An 18,981-nucleotide genomic window follows, 5' to 3' on the forward strand; every position below is an offset into this window, starting at 1 on the left:
AAAACTTATGTCAAATTCCGGTAATAACATGAATTCTCAAACTCTCCAGAGAAGCTGGGAAGAAAGGACAAAAGGCAGGAAGCCAGAGAGGTCTAAGAGTGTGAACCTCAATTCCAACAAAGTCTGGAATCATTCTCCTTTAGAGCACTGTTTCTGTAACACACAAATTATGTGATATTGGTAGTTCCTTGAAAAACAGGGTTTCCGGGCACCTGGGTGGCTCAGTCAGTTGAGCGTCTGACTTTGGCTCAGGTCATGATCTCACAGTTCATGAGTTCGAGCCCCGCATCAGACTCTGTGCTGATAGCTCAGAGCCTGGAGTCAGCTTCGGATTCTATGTCTCCTTGCTCTCTGCCCCTCCCCTGCTCACATTCTCTTTCTCTCTCTGTCAAAAATAAACATTAAAAAGAAATTAAAAAAAAAAAAGAAAAACAGGGTCTCATGATCAGGTAAGAGTGAAAACAGTAGGCAAAGAAAGTTAGCCAGGGGTCTCTTCATAGACCTTCTCGGTTTTTAATATGCTAACGCTGAATCTCTGGGAAGAAAAAATGCTATATATGGCAATATATTTGGCAGTGAATTCCCAAAGCATTTCCCAGAACCAGTATTCTAGGACTCCATTTTGGGAAGCACTGTTCCGCAGTTTAAAAGTCATCCATTAGGGGAACCTGGGTGGCTCAGTCGGTTAAGCCTCCGACTTCGGCTCAGGTCATGATCTCACGGTTCATGGGTTCGAGCCCCGTGTTGGGCTCTCTGCTGACAGCTAGCTCAGAGCCTGGAGCCTGTTTCAGATTCTGTGTCTCCCTCTCTCTCTGACCCTTCCTTGTTCACACTGTCTCTGTCTCTCAGAATTAAAAATATATTAAAATAAGTCATCCATTAAACTTCTGTAAAATATAAATACAGGGACATTGTAAAAGTGCTTTGAAACTATACATTTGAGCTTTGTAGGCCTTAAAAATTGTTCTTAAGAAAGGAAAGTGGTGGAAAGTTCATTAAAGGGGGCAAAAAACCTAATTACCGATTTTATTAAATGTGGAGAAAAGCAGATGCGTACTAAAATCACCAGAGACCTTTTAAAAAAGATGTAAATCCAAGTACCATCCTAGACCAATTGAATACAACTCTCTGGGGGGCTGGGGGTGGGGGAAAGGGAGGGCAGCCTCTACCACGCGCCCCCCACACCACCAAGGGCACAGTACACAATGCCCAGATGGTTCCAATGTGCAGTGGGGCACAGTGCACTAAAAGTATAAGTCCAATGAAAGTATAAGACAGAAAAAAGAAAAAAAAGTTGCTGGTAATGTTCTGCATGTTAAAGGAAATAAAATTTTTTTCTTTAGACAAACCTCCAAGTGATAAATATTCACTTTCAGACTCAAGCAAAATAGTCTATAGTGTATATACACAGATATAAAAATGCCTTAAAAATCCTGCATCTGGTTTAATGGACTTGTAATTCTTACAGGTATAATATTCCCCTTTTTTGGTATGTCAATTAACCCCTTCTGGATAATACAGACTGGAGAGGTATGTTCCAGTCAATCATCACATATGGAAGAAACTAAAATTACTTAACCTTTTAGAAACAAAATCAAGGATTCACAAACTATGGCATTTTATTTCAGAGCCTTTGCTTACATTTGTACAATATATTACATAATTCTTCATTGTTTGCAGATCCTAATATATACTTTATAGCTTTTATTCTATAAGCTTTTTCTTCAACGTTTTGCTGTCAACAAATCTTTACAGTCCTGTACAAATTTGAATAACTTGAAACCATTTTCAACAAAATTAGTTACTGTAAGCACACACTACAAGACTGAAAATGCTTTTCTTAGAAAAGTTGAATGTAAAGGATTCTGACACGTTAGCATCTACAACAAAACGCTTCGAAATTCTCACATGTCGTATTGCCAGAAAACAAATAAAACATGCCAGCCCCATCCAAAAAAAGTACACAGAACTACAATTAAAACAGTAAAACAGTCTGTACAGTAAAGTACTGTGTATTAACAGTGCCAGGTATTAAATAGCTTGAATGAACACATCCGCAATATACAAATGTCTTACAAAGGTGTAGAATTAAATACAAGTGCCAAACGGAACAGAGATCGGAATCATACAACATAAAGTCAATACAAGTGAAAACAAGGTTGCGTTCATTTTGGATTTTATACAAGGCATTTAATTTTATAGGCCTACCACCCCAATTAGCTATTTATACTTAAAATAACAACCGTCCTTTTGAGACCGTTCGTATCAATGACCTTGAACCTTACTCATACAGTTTACTTGTTCCTGAAGTCCTCTTGTTGTAGCTCATAATAAAATAAGCAATACAAATGAATTATCTGTATTTAAGGAAAAAGAAACATTTACAAGAAAACACAAAAATATAACTGTTATAATTCATTATGAATAAATATACACTTTGAACTGGCTAAGTACAATCTTTATACATTGTTTAAGATTTAATACAGTTTATTAGCCATTTTCTTTTTTCACACAATGTATTATATCAAAATTAAAAAAAAATACTGATTTATAGAAAAATGGCAAAGTACAGTAGTTCCATTCCAATTTGAAGGGGCATGAAAAGCCACTGCAAGACCTTTTAGCCTAATTCAAACCTGTAAACATGTTCAGTCTTTTTTAAAGAGAATCTTTAATATTTGGTTACCAGGATTGGTGTCTAATATCCTGTTAACTGCAGGTTTTGAATTTATTACATGTGCTTGACTTATACAATTAAAGCCACCCTAAGGTGACTTGCTTTAAAAAACAATTAGCTCGTACAAATGAAAATAGGTTCATATTTTTTTCATAAATAAATGGAAAAATATCAAATGTTCCAGCTTTAACAAAATACAAGGGAATACATATACAGTAAGTTATCTTAACATGTTCTGGCCCACCTAACACCTATGCTTACTGTATTGTCTCTACAGGCAGTGAAAAGCCTCCATTTGCCACAGTGGAAGGCCTTCAAGTTACCAGACACACAATTCCCAGACAAGTTGGAAACAATTATTGCTTGAGGAAAAGCAGTTCATTGTACTTTTTCTTCATAAAAAAAGTGCACTTAAGTGCCAAGTCAGCTTGTCAAGAAACAATTTTTAAATATAAAATAGTGCTTGTCTGATTTTTTTTGTGCCACTGTGCAGTATAAAAAAAGACGTGGCCCTCAACAGCCATTAAGTGCAAAGTGCTTTAGCAAGTCCTGCTGTCACCTGCACTCAACTGACATTCCATTTTGTGATGCGCTGGACATTGACGGTTCAGCTAAAGTTAACATAACAGCAGCTGTTATGGAACTGGATGAAGGGGAAGAAGAGGATGAGGATGTAGCAGCACCTGAGGAAAGGGGAAACCAAACCAAAGGCTTAATAAACGTATGCACAACAGAAAGAAAGAAAACACCAGTCCCGTAAACTAAAAATCTGTCATATTCTCTAAATTTTAATCACTCAGCCTGCAAGAGCAGTCCGAATGTCACAATACCATAATGTAAAGAAGGAAAAAGCTAGTGTATCTAAAGTAGCTCTAGGCAGCACCAAACTACAGGGTTAATGAAAAGGGACAGATCAGGGAATACCACTCCCACATGGATCAATTAAGAAAAAAGAAAAAATTGTGCGCCTAGTCTATTAAAAGACGGAAATAAAACCAAGAATCAACTTTCTGCAACAGTGAGACAAACGGGAACTTTGAATCCAATAGGAAAAAGCTGTAATCCACCCAAAAATCTTTTCCTTCCTCCTAGTTCCTGCACCCTGCTCTGCTTAGAGTTTCTTAGGAATTTAAATGATGATGAGAATGATTCTTAGTGTTGGAACAGAAGGGTCCAGAGCTTGACTACTGCTTTGTCCTGCACTTTGCATACAAAGCAAATGACACATCTGTTAGTTTCTTCAGGGAAATTCTCAGATTGTTATAAATCAATATTTTTAAAAATTTATTTTGAGAGAGAGAGCGAGCGAGCCCGTGCAAGCACAGTGGGGGAGGAGTGGAGAGAGAGACACACACACAGAATCAGAAGCAGGCTCCAGGCTATCAGCACAGAGCCCAATGCGGGGACTCGATCACACTAACTGTGAGATCATGACCTGAGCTGAAGTCAGATGCTTAAAGAACTGAATCACCCAGGTGTCCCTATAAATCAATATTTGAAAAACAAAATGTTTTAAGGAATACATGGTCAAGATAAAAGAAATTCCTTCAGTACAGGGATATAAGGTGCGAAAGCAAATCTCTACCTCATTGAAAACCTTCCTAAGACCTCCAAATTCCATTTCCCTGTTGTTACCAGTTGCTTCATAGTTTTCAAAACTCTATTAGAGGGTCTGGCCAATTACTGCCCCGAGGCCAAATCTGGCCCACCTGCTGTTTGTTTGGTATAAAAAAAGGTGATTTTATTAAAGCACTGGGACATGATGCATGGGCAGAAAGAGTTGCCCCACCTGTTTTTGATAAGAAAAATTCATTGGAAGGGTGCCTGGCTGGCTCAGTTGGAAGAGTGCATCACTCTTGATATTGGGGTCATGAGTTCAAGCCCCACATTGAGTGCAGAGATTACTTAAATAAATATATATATGAAAAGAAAAAATTATTGAAATACAGGCATGCCCATTTGTTTACATCTTGCCTATGGCAATGGCAGGGTCAAATGTTCTAAGGAGGCCACTTCGCCCATAAAGCCCAAAATATTTATTATCTGTCTCTACAGACAATGTTCCAACCCCTGTTCTAGAGCAAGGTCATCTCCAGCCTCGAGATACGATATGCAAATTTAACATGTGTAGCTGTAATTCTACTTTGAAAATACAAATGGAAGCACCAAAGTATAGAGTTTGACTCTTGATTATTTTATTAACTTTTTTTTAATGTTTATTTATTTTAAGAGACAAAGCATGAGTGGGGGAGGGGCAGAGGGAGAGGGAGACAAAGAATCTGAAGCAGGCTCCAGGCTCTGAGCTGTCAGCACAGAGCCTGATGCAGGGCTTGAACTCAAAAGCTGTGAGATCATCGCGGTTCGTGGGTTCGAGCCCCGCGTCGGGCTCTGTGCTGACTGCCAGCTCAGAGCCTGGAGCCTATTTCAGAGTCTGTGTCTCCCTCTCTCTCTGACCCTCCCCTGCTCACGCTGTCTCTCTCTCTCTCTCTCCTAGAAATAAAATAAAAATATTAAAACAAAAAAAAAAAGCTGTGAGATCATGATCCAAGCCTAAGTCAGAAGCTTAACCAACTGAGCCACCCAGCTGCCCCTCTTATTTTTTTAACACATAATTTTTTTAGAAGATTGTTCCATATTGGTACATCTATTGAGCTACCTCTTTTTCTTTTCAAAGTTGAATAGTATTCCATTATATTTATGAATTGTAACTTATTTAATTCTAGTCTCTTCCTGTTGCTAACAACAACATAATGCTATGAGGATTACAAATAAAATTTTAAATGTCTACTTCTTTCTCTTCCATGCAATGTGTCACTTGATAATACAATTTAAATAATTTCTATGTTATTATAAATATTCCCATGACAAACTTCTTCATCATTACATAATTCTCCTTGGGACCTTTCTTAGAACTGGAATTAGCTAGTTCTCCAAATACATAGTCAAACTGTTTTCCAAAATAATTGTGCCAATGCTTCCAGCAAGGCATAAAATATGAATTTCAACATACTTTCTTAGCACTGGTTTCAATTATACTTCTTTTTTCCTGCTAGGAATAGTATCCTATTTGATTTGCATTTCTTTGAACAACTGAGATAGTCATTTTCTACTGATATTTTAAATAGAATTTAGGAACTGTCTTTTACTGCTAGCTCCGCAGAGAAGGCCTCCATTTAGAAGAATCACTTGCTAGAGAGAATCTGTGGTGACCACACACACAAACACTGTTTCAGAGGAGCTGTTTCTGGGTAGACATCTTATTACATAAAAACACTCTAACAAGGCTTAGGTGATGTAAGAATATGGAGTGCTGGCATAAGAGTTTAAATAGTATGCCTATTTTAATTGATTTTTAATTACTTTTAAATGGTTACATATCAGGGGAGGGGTGCCTGGGTGGCTGCTCAGTTGGTTAAGCATCTGACTCTTCCTTTCAGCTCTGGTACGATCTCATGATTTGCGGGATCGCGCCCTGCACTGGGCTCTGTGCTGATAGTGCAGAGCCTGCACAGGATTCTCTCTTTCCTTTTCTCTCTGCCCCTCCCCTGCCTGTGCGTGCATTCTCTCTCTCAAGATAAACTTAAAAAAAATGGTTATATATCAAATAAAACCCTGAACCCCTTCCTTTGACAGAATGCTTCTGTATTACTCTCAATATTAACATTTACTTTCTTTTCAAATCACTCCATAACCCAGACTTTCAGCCTCTCCACAAAGTAAAAACCCTATACAAAGGTGGATAGAGGTATAGGATTATCAGGGCGGAAGAGGGAAGGAAGAACATTACTCTGAAGAAAAAGAAAATGAAAATCAAAGTGCTTTGATTTTCATCAGAGAATGGGAGCCTTGGAAAAAATAGAGGACGGTCGGGGAGGCATAATCATACACTTGCAATGACATTGTATCCCCACACCCACCCCTAAAGTCCCCTATCTCTGTTCCCTTCATAGCAAAACGTGAGATTTTCCTAGGGTCACCATCTCTACTTCCTTGCCTCCCCCTCTCTCCTGAATCAGCTCCAGGCCAGCTTCTGCACCTCCACAGCTCATAGTGAATACTCTCGAAAAGGCCACCAATGATTCCAGCACTGCCCAGCCACTGACCACTTTGCTGGCCTTTCAGCAGCATTTGGCACTGATGACCACTCTCCTCCTCAACTCTTGGCCTCCTTCATCGGTTTTCTTCATTCAAGGCTACTCCTCACGTCTTGCTAGTTGTCTTCTCTCTCTCAGCCCTACTTCTAAAAGTTGGCTTACCCCAGCTTTCCTTCTTTTGTACCCACATTTCTTTCCTAGGTGATTTACTCAAGTACTGGGGCTTAACAAAGCGCTTGCAGTAACTACTGTACTATGGCCAGGCCAATGACTTAAAAATTCTCTCTCTAGTCCTGATTTCTCCCCTGAGGCACACACTTGCGTATCCCACTGTCTACCTGGCATGTCCACTTGGATGCCTATTAGGCATTTCAAAAAGCAACATGGTGAAAACAAAATGTCTGATCCTTTCTGTGTTCCCCAACCCACAATGTTGTCTTTTCTACGTGCTCCTCATTTCCAAAGTCAGCACCAAGCAGCTGTTTGTTCCCACAGAAAACCTAAAACTAACTCATCTTAGTCCACTTTGCTCTACCCACACCTAATCCAACAGCAAGCGCTGTGAACACAGACTGTGCATCCATCTTCCCTGCACACACCCCAGTCAAGGCACAGTCACTCATCCCCCCAAGCCACTGAGATGGGCTCCCTAAACGACACTGCTTCCCTCTACCCCCCTGGCCCTCTAGAGTCGGCCTTCTACACAGCGAACACTGATCTTTAAGTACTATGACTAGACCATGTCATTTCCCTGTTTAAAACTTTCAAACAGCTCTCTGTCTCACTTAGAATAAAATCTTCCCCCCTCACCCTTGCCTACAAGGTCCCACAGGAGTCGGCCTCTGCCTACCCAGCTGATGTTTCCACCGCTTTCACCACAACAGTTTTCTTTCTGCTCCCGAAAGGCACCAAATGTATTCCCTCCCGCCTCAGAGCAGCTGTTCTCACCCTGGGGTGATTTTGCCCCCTAGAGGATACCTGAAAAATATCTTCAGACATTTTTGGTTGTTAGAACTGTGGGGTGCTGCTGGCGTCCAGTGGGTAGGGGCCAGGGATGCCGCTAAGCATCTTGAGGAGCACAGAACCCCCCTCCCCAAACACACACACAGCAAAGACTTACCTGGCCCCAAATGTCACTAGTTCCAATACTGTTCTCTCTGCCTAGGACTCTTTTATGGACTGAGTACTGTGTCTCCCCAAATTTCTATGCTGAAGCCGTAACTTCCAATGTGACAGTATTTGGAGATAAGCAATACGTTTGTTGTTGGTTAAGAGGTCAGTCGTGGTACTCTGTTATGGCAGCCCTGGCAGACGAAGAGGCGGCTTTTCCCTCAGATTTAACTTCTCCCACTTCCTCTGGTCATTCAGGTCTCAATGAAAATGTCCTCACCATTTGTTACCTAACACAACCCATCCAGTCTCTGCCTTAACATTATTCTCTTCACAGTGCTGTTCACTATCTGAAATCTTATTTGGTTTTGTTTTTTCTTTAAATCAGATTATCTATCAACTCCATGAAAATGAACATTGTAACTTGAGAAAATTTTTTCTTCAGATAAATTCTTCCCCATTTTATAGATAAGGAAAATAAAGCAGAGAGATTAAAGAACTTGTCCAAAGACCCAGACATAAACTCACATGAATCTAACTCCAGGGTCATAAACTACTTGTTTAAGTAAAAGAAAGATCAACACTTACTTTCTCTCTCTTTCTTCTTTAAACGCTTTCTCCTCCGATCAATGGAAGCTACTTCAGATTTTAATGACAGATAATGTTTTCTGATTTCCTGAAGTTTCTCTTGAAGAATTGTGATGCGTTCAGCACTTGTCATATTTTCCAAGTCCGCTATGAATTTAAAATTTTCATCAGTATGTATTTTTAAACAAAATTTTATCATATAAAAGCATGTAGTGTGGTTGTAGAAAAAGGTCAAGACAGAGAAACTAAAACGAAGGCCTGTGAACATTTGTTTCCCCAAGATTTTTTTTTCTAGCTTGAACATGAAGAGCTATGCCTACATAAGGACGCCTGTGGCTCAGTCAGTGGAACATATGACTCTTGACCTCACTGGGCATAGAGATTACTTAAAAATAAAATCTTTAAGGGTGCTGGGGCGGCTCAGTGGGTTAAGCATCCAACTCTTGATTTCGGCTCAGGTCATGATCCCAGAGTCATGGGGTCAAGTCCTGAGTTGGGATCTATGCTGAGCGTAGAGCTCTGCTTAAGATATTCTTTCTCTCTCTTTCTTTCCCTCCCTCCCACCCTCTCACCGTCTCCCTTACATGCATGCTCTCTCTCTCCTTCTCTCAAAATTGTAAATAGAGAAAATAGGGGCACCTGGATGGCTCAGTTGGTTAAGTGTCCAACTTTGGCTCAGGTCATGATCTCACAGCTTGTGGGTTCGAGCCCCACATCGGGCTCTGCACTAACAGCTTGGAGCCTGGAGCCCACTTCAGATTCTGTGTCTCCCTCTCTCTCTGCCCCTCCCCTGCTTGTGCTCTGTCTCTCTCTCTCTCTCTCTCTCAAAAATAAACATTAAATAAATAAGTAAACCCTTAAAACAAAAAAAGCTATGCCTGGTACATAATATGTGATCTACTGAATGAATGTGTAGAATTAAAAACCTTATAACCAAAACATGATTGCTAAAAATTCCTCATTCATATACAGCATCACCACAATATAGCACTAAAAAATTATACTTGGAAAGACACCAAAATGTTAAAATTGTAATGTATTTTTGAATGTCAGGATGTCAGGACTGTGGATAAATTTTTCTCTTTTGGCCTCTTTTTGTTCTTTTTTTAGATTTTTATGAGTACGTGTAATTTTTTTTGAGTCTGTATAACTTTTAAATTGTAGGAAAATTTTTAAAAGCTCTAAAAAGCAGTTTTCAATTTCCTAAAAAATGTCTCCATGTATGAGAAACTCTGGGGTAATCTTTTTCAAAATGTTTTTATTCTGGAGATTTCTCATATAAACAAAAGTATGGAGAAAATAGTATAATGCAGTCCCATATACCATCACCCAGCTTCAGTGATTAGCAATTATGGCAAATCTTGTGTCGTTTATATCCCATCTACACCCACCCCCAAGACCAGACTGTTTTAAAGCACATTTCTAACATCATATCATATATATCTACCCAATGTTGATATCTGCTTGAATTGTCTTAAAATTTTTCTTTTAGCAAACTTGTTTATTCAAATCATGATCCAAATAAGCTCTCTACATCGCAACTTGTTAGGATGTCTCAAGTTTGGTTACAGCCTCTTTTTCAGAGGTATCAGCCTCAAAATTTCTAGGCTAAAGTTTTCTTCCTCTTAACTGTCAATTTACTATGCGTCACTTACACATCTGAAAACTCCATTTGTAAACTTTGGGTAGTCGATTACTGGGTTCCTTGAGATCAGGGTCCTTATCACCATTCTTTCCACATTTTCCCGGGGACTGTGTCCTGGCAGGAGATTTGGTACTGTGAGACTTCATTCCAGCAGACACTGATTTGACTGGCTGAGTCTTTGTTACACTTTCCCCAGCAGAAAGTTCTTCACTATCACTACTGTTTGCTGAAATAAAAATAGAAAGAAAGACATTAGTAAACAGAAAAGTAACAAAAAATTTGTCACAGATTTTAGTGAAAAATTTAAAATTACCTGCACAAACTTATTACTAAAATAAATACCTTGCTTTATAGACCCTGCCTAGAAACCTGGAAAACCATCATGTACAAATACAGCAGCATCTCAGTTTAGGAAAGCAAAAACAAAACCAAAAAATGCTTCTTACCTGAATTGCCAATAATATTTAAAAAAAAAAAAAAAACATTCAAACTAATCTTCTGTTATACCTGGTAGACTGTCAAATGTATCATAATTACGGATTTGAATGGCTTTTATTCTATTCGGTTACTATATATAAAATAGAATATAGCATCTTTTTAAGTGACTAATTGTAGCAACTAAATTTTCATAGTTTGGGTTACTATATATAAAATAGAATATAGCATCTTTTTAAGTGACTAATTGTAGCAACTAAATTTTCATAGTTTGGGTTACTATATATAAAATAGAATATAGCATCTTTTTAAGTGACTAATTGTAGCAACTAAATTTTCATAGTTTGGGTTGTATACAGATCAGGTACATGTAACACTTTTCCTATTCCTCTGGCCACAAGCAAACAATGAAATATAATCATGAAGTTTCTTTAAAAAACATCTTTGGGAATAAACTCTTAAACTTTGATGTGTACAATGATTCTCTCCTTAACTAACTCCTACATTGTAGCTTGTGGACTAAAATAAACCATCAGTTATACTCTGGCAAATATATTCACTAGGAAGATTTCACAAATCTGCAAAATAACTGTTACAACTGCCTTTGCTGATTAAAGTCTCAGTACTCAAGCAGAAAGGCTTAACCTTGACTCTTCAACCATGTGAATGAATAGATGATGGGATTGATATTTCCATGAATTACCTCTTTCTGGATACAAAGTATTATCTTAGAGTCCATGAGTTAGTTCAACTTTACTAAATTATTCTCAGAGAATGGCTTTCTCGTTCTGATTTACCAAGCCTTAAGCCCAATAATTAAAATGAGAGAATACAATTAACTGTAACTGCTATAGAACAGTTACAGAATACAATCAAATATACCCACTATACCTCTAAATTACAGGGATACGTTAACTGACTCGTTGAAGAGGAGCCCTGTTAGGATATGTCATTAAATGGTAAAAGTCTTTAAATATCTTGTTGGTTATTCCAAATAATTGATGATCAACTTGGATGTATTTATTGATTCTTTACCTACTAACAGCTACCCCCAAAAAAGCATAATCAGGCTCTCAAAGCCTGACAAGTATTCTAGATAGGAAAGGTACACAGCAATTCCTCCCACTGTGGTGTTCTGAGAATGAAGAAACTCTACCACTCCTCTACAAACATCTTACAAGGATCCCCGCCCAACCCCCCCACTGCTGCTCTGGAAGGCCTGGCAACTCCTAGCTATGCCACCCAAGGCTTGGCCCCACTCTGCTGCAGTGGTCTGCCTCAGCCCGGCTTTCATGGCCTTGCTGAGCACAGCCGCCCGGGGCCCCGAGGGACGCCATATTCACCGCCTGGAAGTCATATGGGCTCAGCAGAACCTCGGGGAGCTGGCCGCATAACCCTTTTCTGCACTGAAGTGCAGCCAAGCCGGCCGATAGCAAAGGTCAGGCAGTGGAGGTGGCAGGAGTCTCCTGGAAGAGCAGCAGGAGGTCAGTGTGGGGCACCTGAAAAAAAATTCTTTACATATTTTCTGCTTCTCACTTTGTCTACAAAAGAGAGATTAAATGTGCAGCTCTCGGGAGAAATACAGTATATAAATTCCTGCTGGTCAACGAACAGAGCCATTACTAAAGTTAAACCTTTGGTACTGCTTATAGCTGCTTGTGGGACACAGTCTGGGGTACAAAGATAAAAGTAACAGACTGGACTTGTTGCAAGTACAGCTCTAAAGCTAGCTTGATTGTTCTCTTCCAGTCTGATTTTGCCTTGAAGAATTACAAAGCAAACAATTTCACTGTAATAAAAATAATACATAATTGAAGCATTTTCAATGAAATGTGATACATACAACGGCAAGTGGAAAGGACTGAGGGACATAAAACTAACAAGATGTCGAGTTTGAGTTTCTATTACACTGGCTATTATTTTAAAAAGGATTACCTGGTCATTCATCAGCAATCACTACCACTGCTGAATAACACCAGACTGCTTAATCCTAGAAGTTACCTAGGATCAGAAGACTTCTGTGCGACTTTTTTGATGGTGGAGACAAAATCAAAATATTTAACTATCCCATATCCTGAACACCCCTTTCTTAATAGGGGAGAAAAAAACATATCCGCCATTATTTTTATACATAAATAATTAGAGGTTTCACACTTACTGCCTTTTCCCTTTTTTTTGTTGTTTACCACTGTTGCTTTATGGCTTCGCTTCTGCTTTTTTGATGAACTTCCTCCTCCCTGAGATTCTTTCCCTCTTTTCTGACCTGTACAGGCTACGATGGGAAAGAAATGATTAAGTAACACAAAATAAAATCAAGCTTTCCTACATATAAGTTAATCTCACATTTTAGGAGCATAAAACAATTCTGAAACTGCATGTTCTTTATGAACTTTATAAATTATCATAGAAATTACTATAATCTTTAGAATAAATTTTCATTAATGAACTCAATTATTGCACACAATAAAAGTTAGAGTTTTTAAAAATGGCAAATAAAGTATACACATCCTTCTTAGAAAAAACAGATATAAACTAAAAATTGTTCTCAACATAGTACTGGGAGTATATGAGTCTAGCAACTCGAAAGACAGGTAAATGCTGAAAATAAAAAATGAAATTTGTTAAAATTCAATAGAACCAAAATATTTAAGTTACAGATGAAAATTTTAATGATATAGCTTATATGATATTAACAATTTTAAAATAATATCATATTAATGGGATAAATTTTAGTAGTAATTCACACTTATTTTACCAATGTATGTACTTCAAGAGTAACTTCACTGCCAAGGCACTGGTTAACACATAGACCATTCACAAACCCAGCATAATAATTCTACGAAACGTTTCATCTTTTTGGTAGGAAATTATCCTGAAACTTCATAAATGTCTCCCTTTTCTTGAAGGACTAGTCCAAGTTCTACAGCTTTACTAAGACCTTCCATGACCGCCAGGCTTCATGGCTTGACAACTACTCCAAACTATAGTTTTGGTACATTTTTCTCTATTGGTCCATAGCATCTATTGTGTTTCTAGGTATCTCTAATTATATGTATTGTCTACCAGACTATCTTTTCTGGAGATTAATAAAGTCCCATTTCTATTCAGTACAATGTCAGACACTATAATGACATGATACAAATGTGACAAAAATTATGCCATGTCTGCTACAAAAAGTATTTCTTAGTCCTATTACCAATGATAGTAGCAGTCTTGAGTATACCAGACATGGCTTCCTTGATCAAACATGGCCATTAACTGTTTTGTTTGCAACTTCCTAGACAGTTTTTTAATTACACCTTATTGATAACTTCTCCTGAAGCTATTTTAATATAACAATTTAAATGAAACAAAAAGAAGGTGATTAAGATAATGACTATACTGAGGCACAGAATCTTAAAAATAATTGTCAGGTTTCTCCCTAATAGAGTTTTAATTCTGAAGCTTTCAGTTGCAAGAAATAAAGAGTAACGGAAGCTACTGGATATAAGTTAAGTAACATGTAAGCTAACTGGAGGGAACTCCTAAATCTAAAATCTCCTTACATTTTTACTTTTGACACAATGTGAATTCTCTGGTATCAGCAGACAAATTTCTTAAAATGAGGCCATATGAAATAAGTGCTTAAGAATTTATTTCTAAAGAGGGACGCCTGGGTGGCTCAGTCGGTTAACTGTCCGACTTCGGATCAGGTCATGATCTCATGGTTTGTGGGTTCGAGCCCAGCGTCCGGCTCTATGCTGACAGCTCAGAGCCTGAGGCCTGTTTCATATTCTGTGTCTCCCTCTCTCTCTGACCCTCCCCTGTTCATGCGGTCTCTCTCTCTCAGAATAAAACATTAAAAAAAATTTTTTTAAATAAAGAAAAGAATTTATTTCTAAAGAGAGGTCAATTCTCTCTTTGCTTTGGTAAAGCAGATAGTCTCTGTTATATTAAAGTTGGGAGTATTTCTTTTAAAGTTTTTTTTTTTTTTTTTTTTTTTTTTTTTTTTTTTGGGGGGGGGGGGGGGGNGAGAGAGACAATGCTGTGTCAGCGCGGAGCCTGACAGAGGGCTCGAACTCAAGAACCGTGAGATCATGACCTGAGCTGAAAAGTTGGATGCTTACCTGACTAAGCCAACCAGGCGCCCTGGGAGTATTTCTTAAATTGCACACTTTTAAACCTAGTCGAGATTAAGATTTGAAAGGGCAATGCTACCCCTGAGTCTATCAGGAGACAAGCTATTGTATCACTTTTTTATGGCACACATTCTGTAGCTGTGCATGTGAAAATCCAAAGAAGATTCCAATTGAAATGCAACTATATCTTTTATTAATATTTAGTTTTTAAAAAGAAATGTTTAAGTCAAGATTTGTGTGACAATATTTTATCAACTATATCTCAGTAAAGCTGGAAAAAGGATAAAAGTGAAAAAAAAAAAACATTTGTGTGAGAAAACTGGGAATTAACTCACCCGACTTATATCCCATCTTTTTAAGCTTAGCTAAAAACCTAAGGCTAGCATAATAAAAACTGGTATGTTATGTAAAGTACATATCTTATCTTTTCAGTGAAAATGGAAGTTTCAAAGCCAATGTCGGCATAAGTTCTATTCATTGAAAGACACCTGAATGAAGTGGTTTGTAAGAAAAATGAAGACAGAAGAATAGCTATGGCAAAATCAAAGGGCACTAATACTTTTAAAAGTACTAATTTGAATTTCCACTTTTAACAACTTCACAGAAAATCAAAAAAGTATTACTGTAGGTTAACATACACATTGGTCCTTCGATTTGGAAGCTCTGCATCTAAGAAAGCATCAAATTCCTTTACAAACTCACACAAGTTAGTCAGGCTTGAAAATCAGTTTGACACGGTTGTCTGAGGAAAGCAGTGCCTGGGCAGTTGGTTGCTCCAAAGCCCTACATAGAGTATTTGGTTAAGGGTGGAGGGGTCTGTCAATAAATCAGAACGTTCATGAGAAACCGCACATTTCAACTGCAAAAACAACGTTACAGAAATATATTGAAGCGGCTCATGCCACATAGGGAATCTTCAAACAGTACCCGCGGGCGTCTCCAGCACATGCTCTGGTCCACTACGGAACGTCACCGACGGCTGCACAGGACATCAAGTCCCGCCCAGGCTCTGCAGTGCATTCGCTAGCCCTTACTCAAAGCACCCTTCCAGTTTCCATTCTTACCGCGCTCACACGAGGACTTCAACACGGCCTGCTCTAACCAGCGGGACTGTAGCGGCCTGGAAAAAGGGAAGACGGGAAGTTCTAAGCTAGGGCCACGAACGCGCTCGCCCCTCACCTCTGTCGGGGTGCTCTGGCTCCGGCTGATTGCTCCCACTGGAGCTCACGCTGGCGTCAAAGCCTGCCGGCGAGCTGGTCCCTTCCGACTGCAGGTCCTGCAGCTCCCCCGTGACACTGTCCACCTCGATTGTGCTGTCGGTCTCACTCTTGATACTTCGAACCTCTTCTTGGTTTGGGGCCAGCGGCTCCGACACGGTCACCGAAGACTGCTGCCGACCGGCTTCCGTAACCGTGACCGAGGAAGGCGACTCAGGGGTGGTCGGAGGGGTGTTGAGCACGGAATTGCTGCCACTACTGGGAAATTCCGCTTTTTTGTCAGCGGCCTCCACCGGCTTTTCCTCAGCGGGCTTACCGTCGGTACTGGCTGGCGGCGGGGTTTCCAGCTCGGCGCTGGGGGGGCAGCCCTCCTCCTCGGCCACGGGCTGCAATGACCCCTCTGGGGGCGCCTCCTCAGGGGCCGGATGGGGCGGAGAGGCGGCCGCCTCTGTGTCAGAGTCCGAAAACAGCTCCTTCAGGGTTTTCTTCGGCCACTGCCCCTGAATGCTTGACCACACGTCTTTCCGGTCTTTAGCTCTGCTGTTCTGAAGTCTCTCATCAGAGTTATTTAAAAGTTTTATCCTTTTTTCTGCCACTTCTGAAAATCCTGAATAGAAACCAGTTGTCCGTAGAGATTTTCGCTTTTCCTCCAAACCGTTGTATTTCTTGGTTGGCGTCATCTTTGTTTTTGATTTTTCTTCCTCCTCTTCATCTGAAGAGCTGTTGCTACTGTTTTCTATGCAAAGTGATTCTTTGTTCTTGGCCTTCTCTTCCTTTTTGCCGGGCGATCCAGTTTTTAAACACTCCTCTGTATTGCAATACCTTCTTTTACCACGTTTTACTTGTGGCTTTGAAGACTTCTCTGCAGTGTCCTTCTTAATATCTTTTCTCTTTTTTGTGATTTCGTCTTCTTCTTCATAATCCGTATCTTCAGATAATCCTTCCATATCTTTTCTTAATCTTTCTGGAGACTTTGACACTGGTTTGGATATCACCAAATCTGCATGGACTTTGTTTTCTTCTAGCAAAGATGAACTGTTCTGTTCCTCTTTTGCAATAAGATCATTTCTGGTATGGGTCAAATGGTCAATCTTAGACTCCTCTCTGCCACTGTTATCCATGTCTTGAGCACCTGTCTCATCCTGCTCACTGTCTTCAGCAGAACTCTCGGAAGCTTAGAAATGAAGAAGAAAAACCGATGAGTATAGTAAGGACACCAGCAATGTCTTCCCTGTGCATAGCACTTTATATATATCTTAGCCCCTATGTTTACAGCCCTCTTGGGTTGCTAGGTTTTATCCCCATTTTGCAGGTAAGGAAACTAAGCTTTGGAGACTTAGGACACTCCCACAACGATGGTAATGTTTTTGAAGGTAGCCTTCATGCCCAGCATGAGCTTGAACTCATGACCCCGTGACTGAGACCTTAGCTGAGATCAAGAGTCGGCACCCAGGCACCCCATGACGGTAATGTTCTACACTGTGACAGAGGTTGTAGTTAACTACGGTATATTGTTGCCAAAACACATCAAATTGTAAGCATAAAAGTTGTGAACTTTATTGTTTGTAAATTATACCTCAATAAAACTGATTATAAAAAAGAAACTCCTCTAAATTTACGAGTAGAAAATAGTGCAGTCAGGATGTATGTATTCCTGGGTTATTCTAACTTCAAAATCTATATTCTTATGAAATTGTAAGCTTCACTTTCAATGTAGCGATGATTATTCAAAGATTTGTGAACAATGGATTTCCACAATGTCTTTTTGTTTTGCTTTGGTTTGGTTTTTGGTTTTTTGAGAGCAAGTGTAGGGGAGGGGGTAGACGGGGAGGGAGGGGGAGAGGGAAGAGGAGAGAAGAGAGAGGAGAGAGGAGAAGGAGGGGGCTCCGGAGAGAGAGAGAGAGAGAGAGAGAGAGAGAGAGAATGAATCTCAAGCAGGCTCCACGCCCAGCACAGAGCTCAAGGCAGGACTTGATCTCATGACCCTGGGATCATGACCTAAGCCAAAAATCAAGAGTTAGATGTTCAACTGACTGAACCACCCAGGTGCCCTGTTTTCTGCAACATTATGAAGAACAGACACAGTTTTAAGTAACTGATACCTTATATAAAAATATTTACAGAATTTATTTCTTAAAAGTGCATTTTGGTAAATGAGTTCAATTAAGAATAAAGATAATTGCCTTTATTATGATTTTAATATAACATTTACTGAGAAATTGCTACATGCCAGGTACTTTGATACCCTTTGCACAGACTGACTCAGTCTCACAATAACCCTATGATGGGTATGTTATTGTTAACCCTATTTTATAGTTTAGGAGACTGGAATTTAGAGAGGTTAAACCACCCCAAAGAGCTAGTAAAAGTTGAGATGAAACAGAAATCTTAGTCATTTGGCTCCTGAATTTAGCATTGTAACTACAACGCTACCTATGTTCTTTAACTAAGTTTGCTACAAGTAAAAAAGAATGGACACAAGGTAGTTAAAAACATTTAAACTTTTCAACGTGTTCCTGTACAACTGAATTGTTTTAATTATCAAAACAATGCATATGTGACTAAAAACAAATGGAAACTCAATAGAAAACTAACAGCTTTTTTTCTTCCTTCCCAAGCCTCCAAAGTCTCAAAACTCTATCTTCTGATAGTATATTATTAAGAGATGTGCCCGCTTAGGAAGTTTAGCCTGCAATGAGCAATGGGTATTGTATTCATACACCTATCTCTTGCCATACTTTCCATATATAGTTATCTTCAGTTAATTAAATATAATATTTATAACATACATTAATGTGGTTCATTACAAAAAGAAGTATCACGCTTGATAAACTTCCTTCCTCATAGAGCCATTTCTCCAAGTTTCCAAAAGTCCTTCTTTTCTACATTACATCTTCCTTTTCTAAGCCTTTCACATTTATTTCATTTGCTCTGTGCAGTCAAGCACTCCATCCAGTTCCCTTACTCACCAAATCTATGCTGAAGGCCTACTTTCTACTCCATTTATTTGGTGGTTCTCTGGGTCTGCTCTAACAGCATCATCTTAGAAATTCCCTTCATCACTTTCTTTTTTTCTTTTTAAAATTTATTTATTGAG

At 39.2% G+C, this 18,981-nt stretch overlaps 1 protein-coding gene across 5 annotated transcripts in view; it reads right to left on the bottom strand.

The window, feature by feature from the left end:
- Nucleotides 1-1,601: 1,601 nt before the first annotated feature.
- ARID4B (AT-rich interaction domain 4B) overlaps nucleotides 1,602-18,981 on the bottom strand; it is a 142,354-nt gene continuing 124,974 nt past the window's right edge. For 4 of the 5 annotated variants that reach the window (XM_077751722.1, XM_077751724.1, XM_077751723.1 and 1 more), the window contains 5 exons: nucleotides 15,847-17,058; nucleotides 12,708-12,821; nucleotides 10,125-10,340; nucleotides 8,470-8,616; nucleotides 1,602-3,360 (listed from right to left, as the gene is read on the bottom strand). In XM_077751722.1, coding sequence (XP_077607848.1) covers nucleotides 3,233-3,360; nucleotides 8,470-8,616; nucleotides 10,125-10,340; nucleotides 12,708-12,821; nucleotides 15,847-17,058 — 1,817 coding nt within the window. In that variant the 3' untranslated portion in view covers nucleotides 1,602-3,232. Of the gene's footprint in view, nucleotides 3,361-8,469; nucleotides 8,617-10,124; nucleotides 10,341-11,892; nucleotides 12,049-12,707; nucleotides 12,822-15,846; nucleotides 17,059-18,981 lie in introns of those variants that run through there. The other variant, XR_013332009.1, reaches the window with a different exon arrangement.

The sequence above is a fragment of the Crocuta crocuta genome, unplaced genomic scaffold (assembly GCF_008692635.1).
Source record: "Crocuta crocuta isolate KB4526 unplaced genomic scaffold, BGI_CrCroc_1.0 scaffold59-1, whole genome shotgun sequence".
NCBI lineage: Eukaryota > Metazoa > Chordata > Mammalia > Carnivora > Hyaenidae > Crocuta > Crocuta crocuta.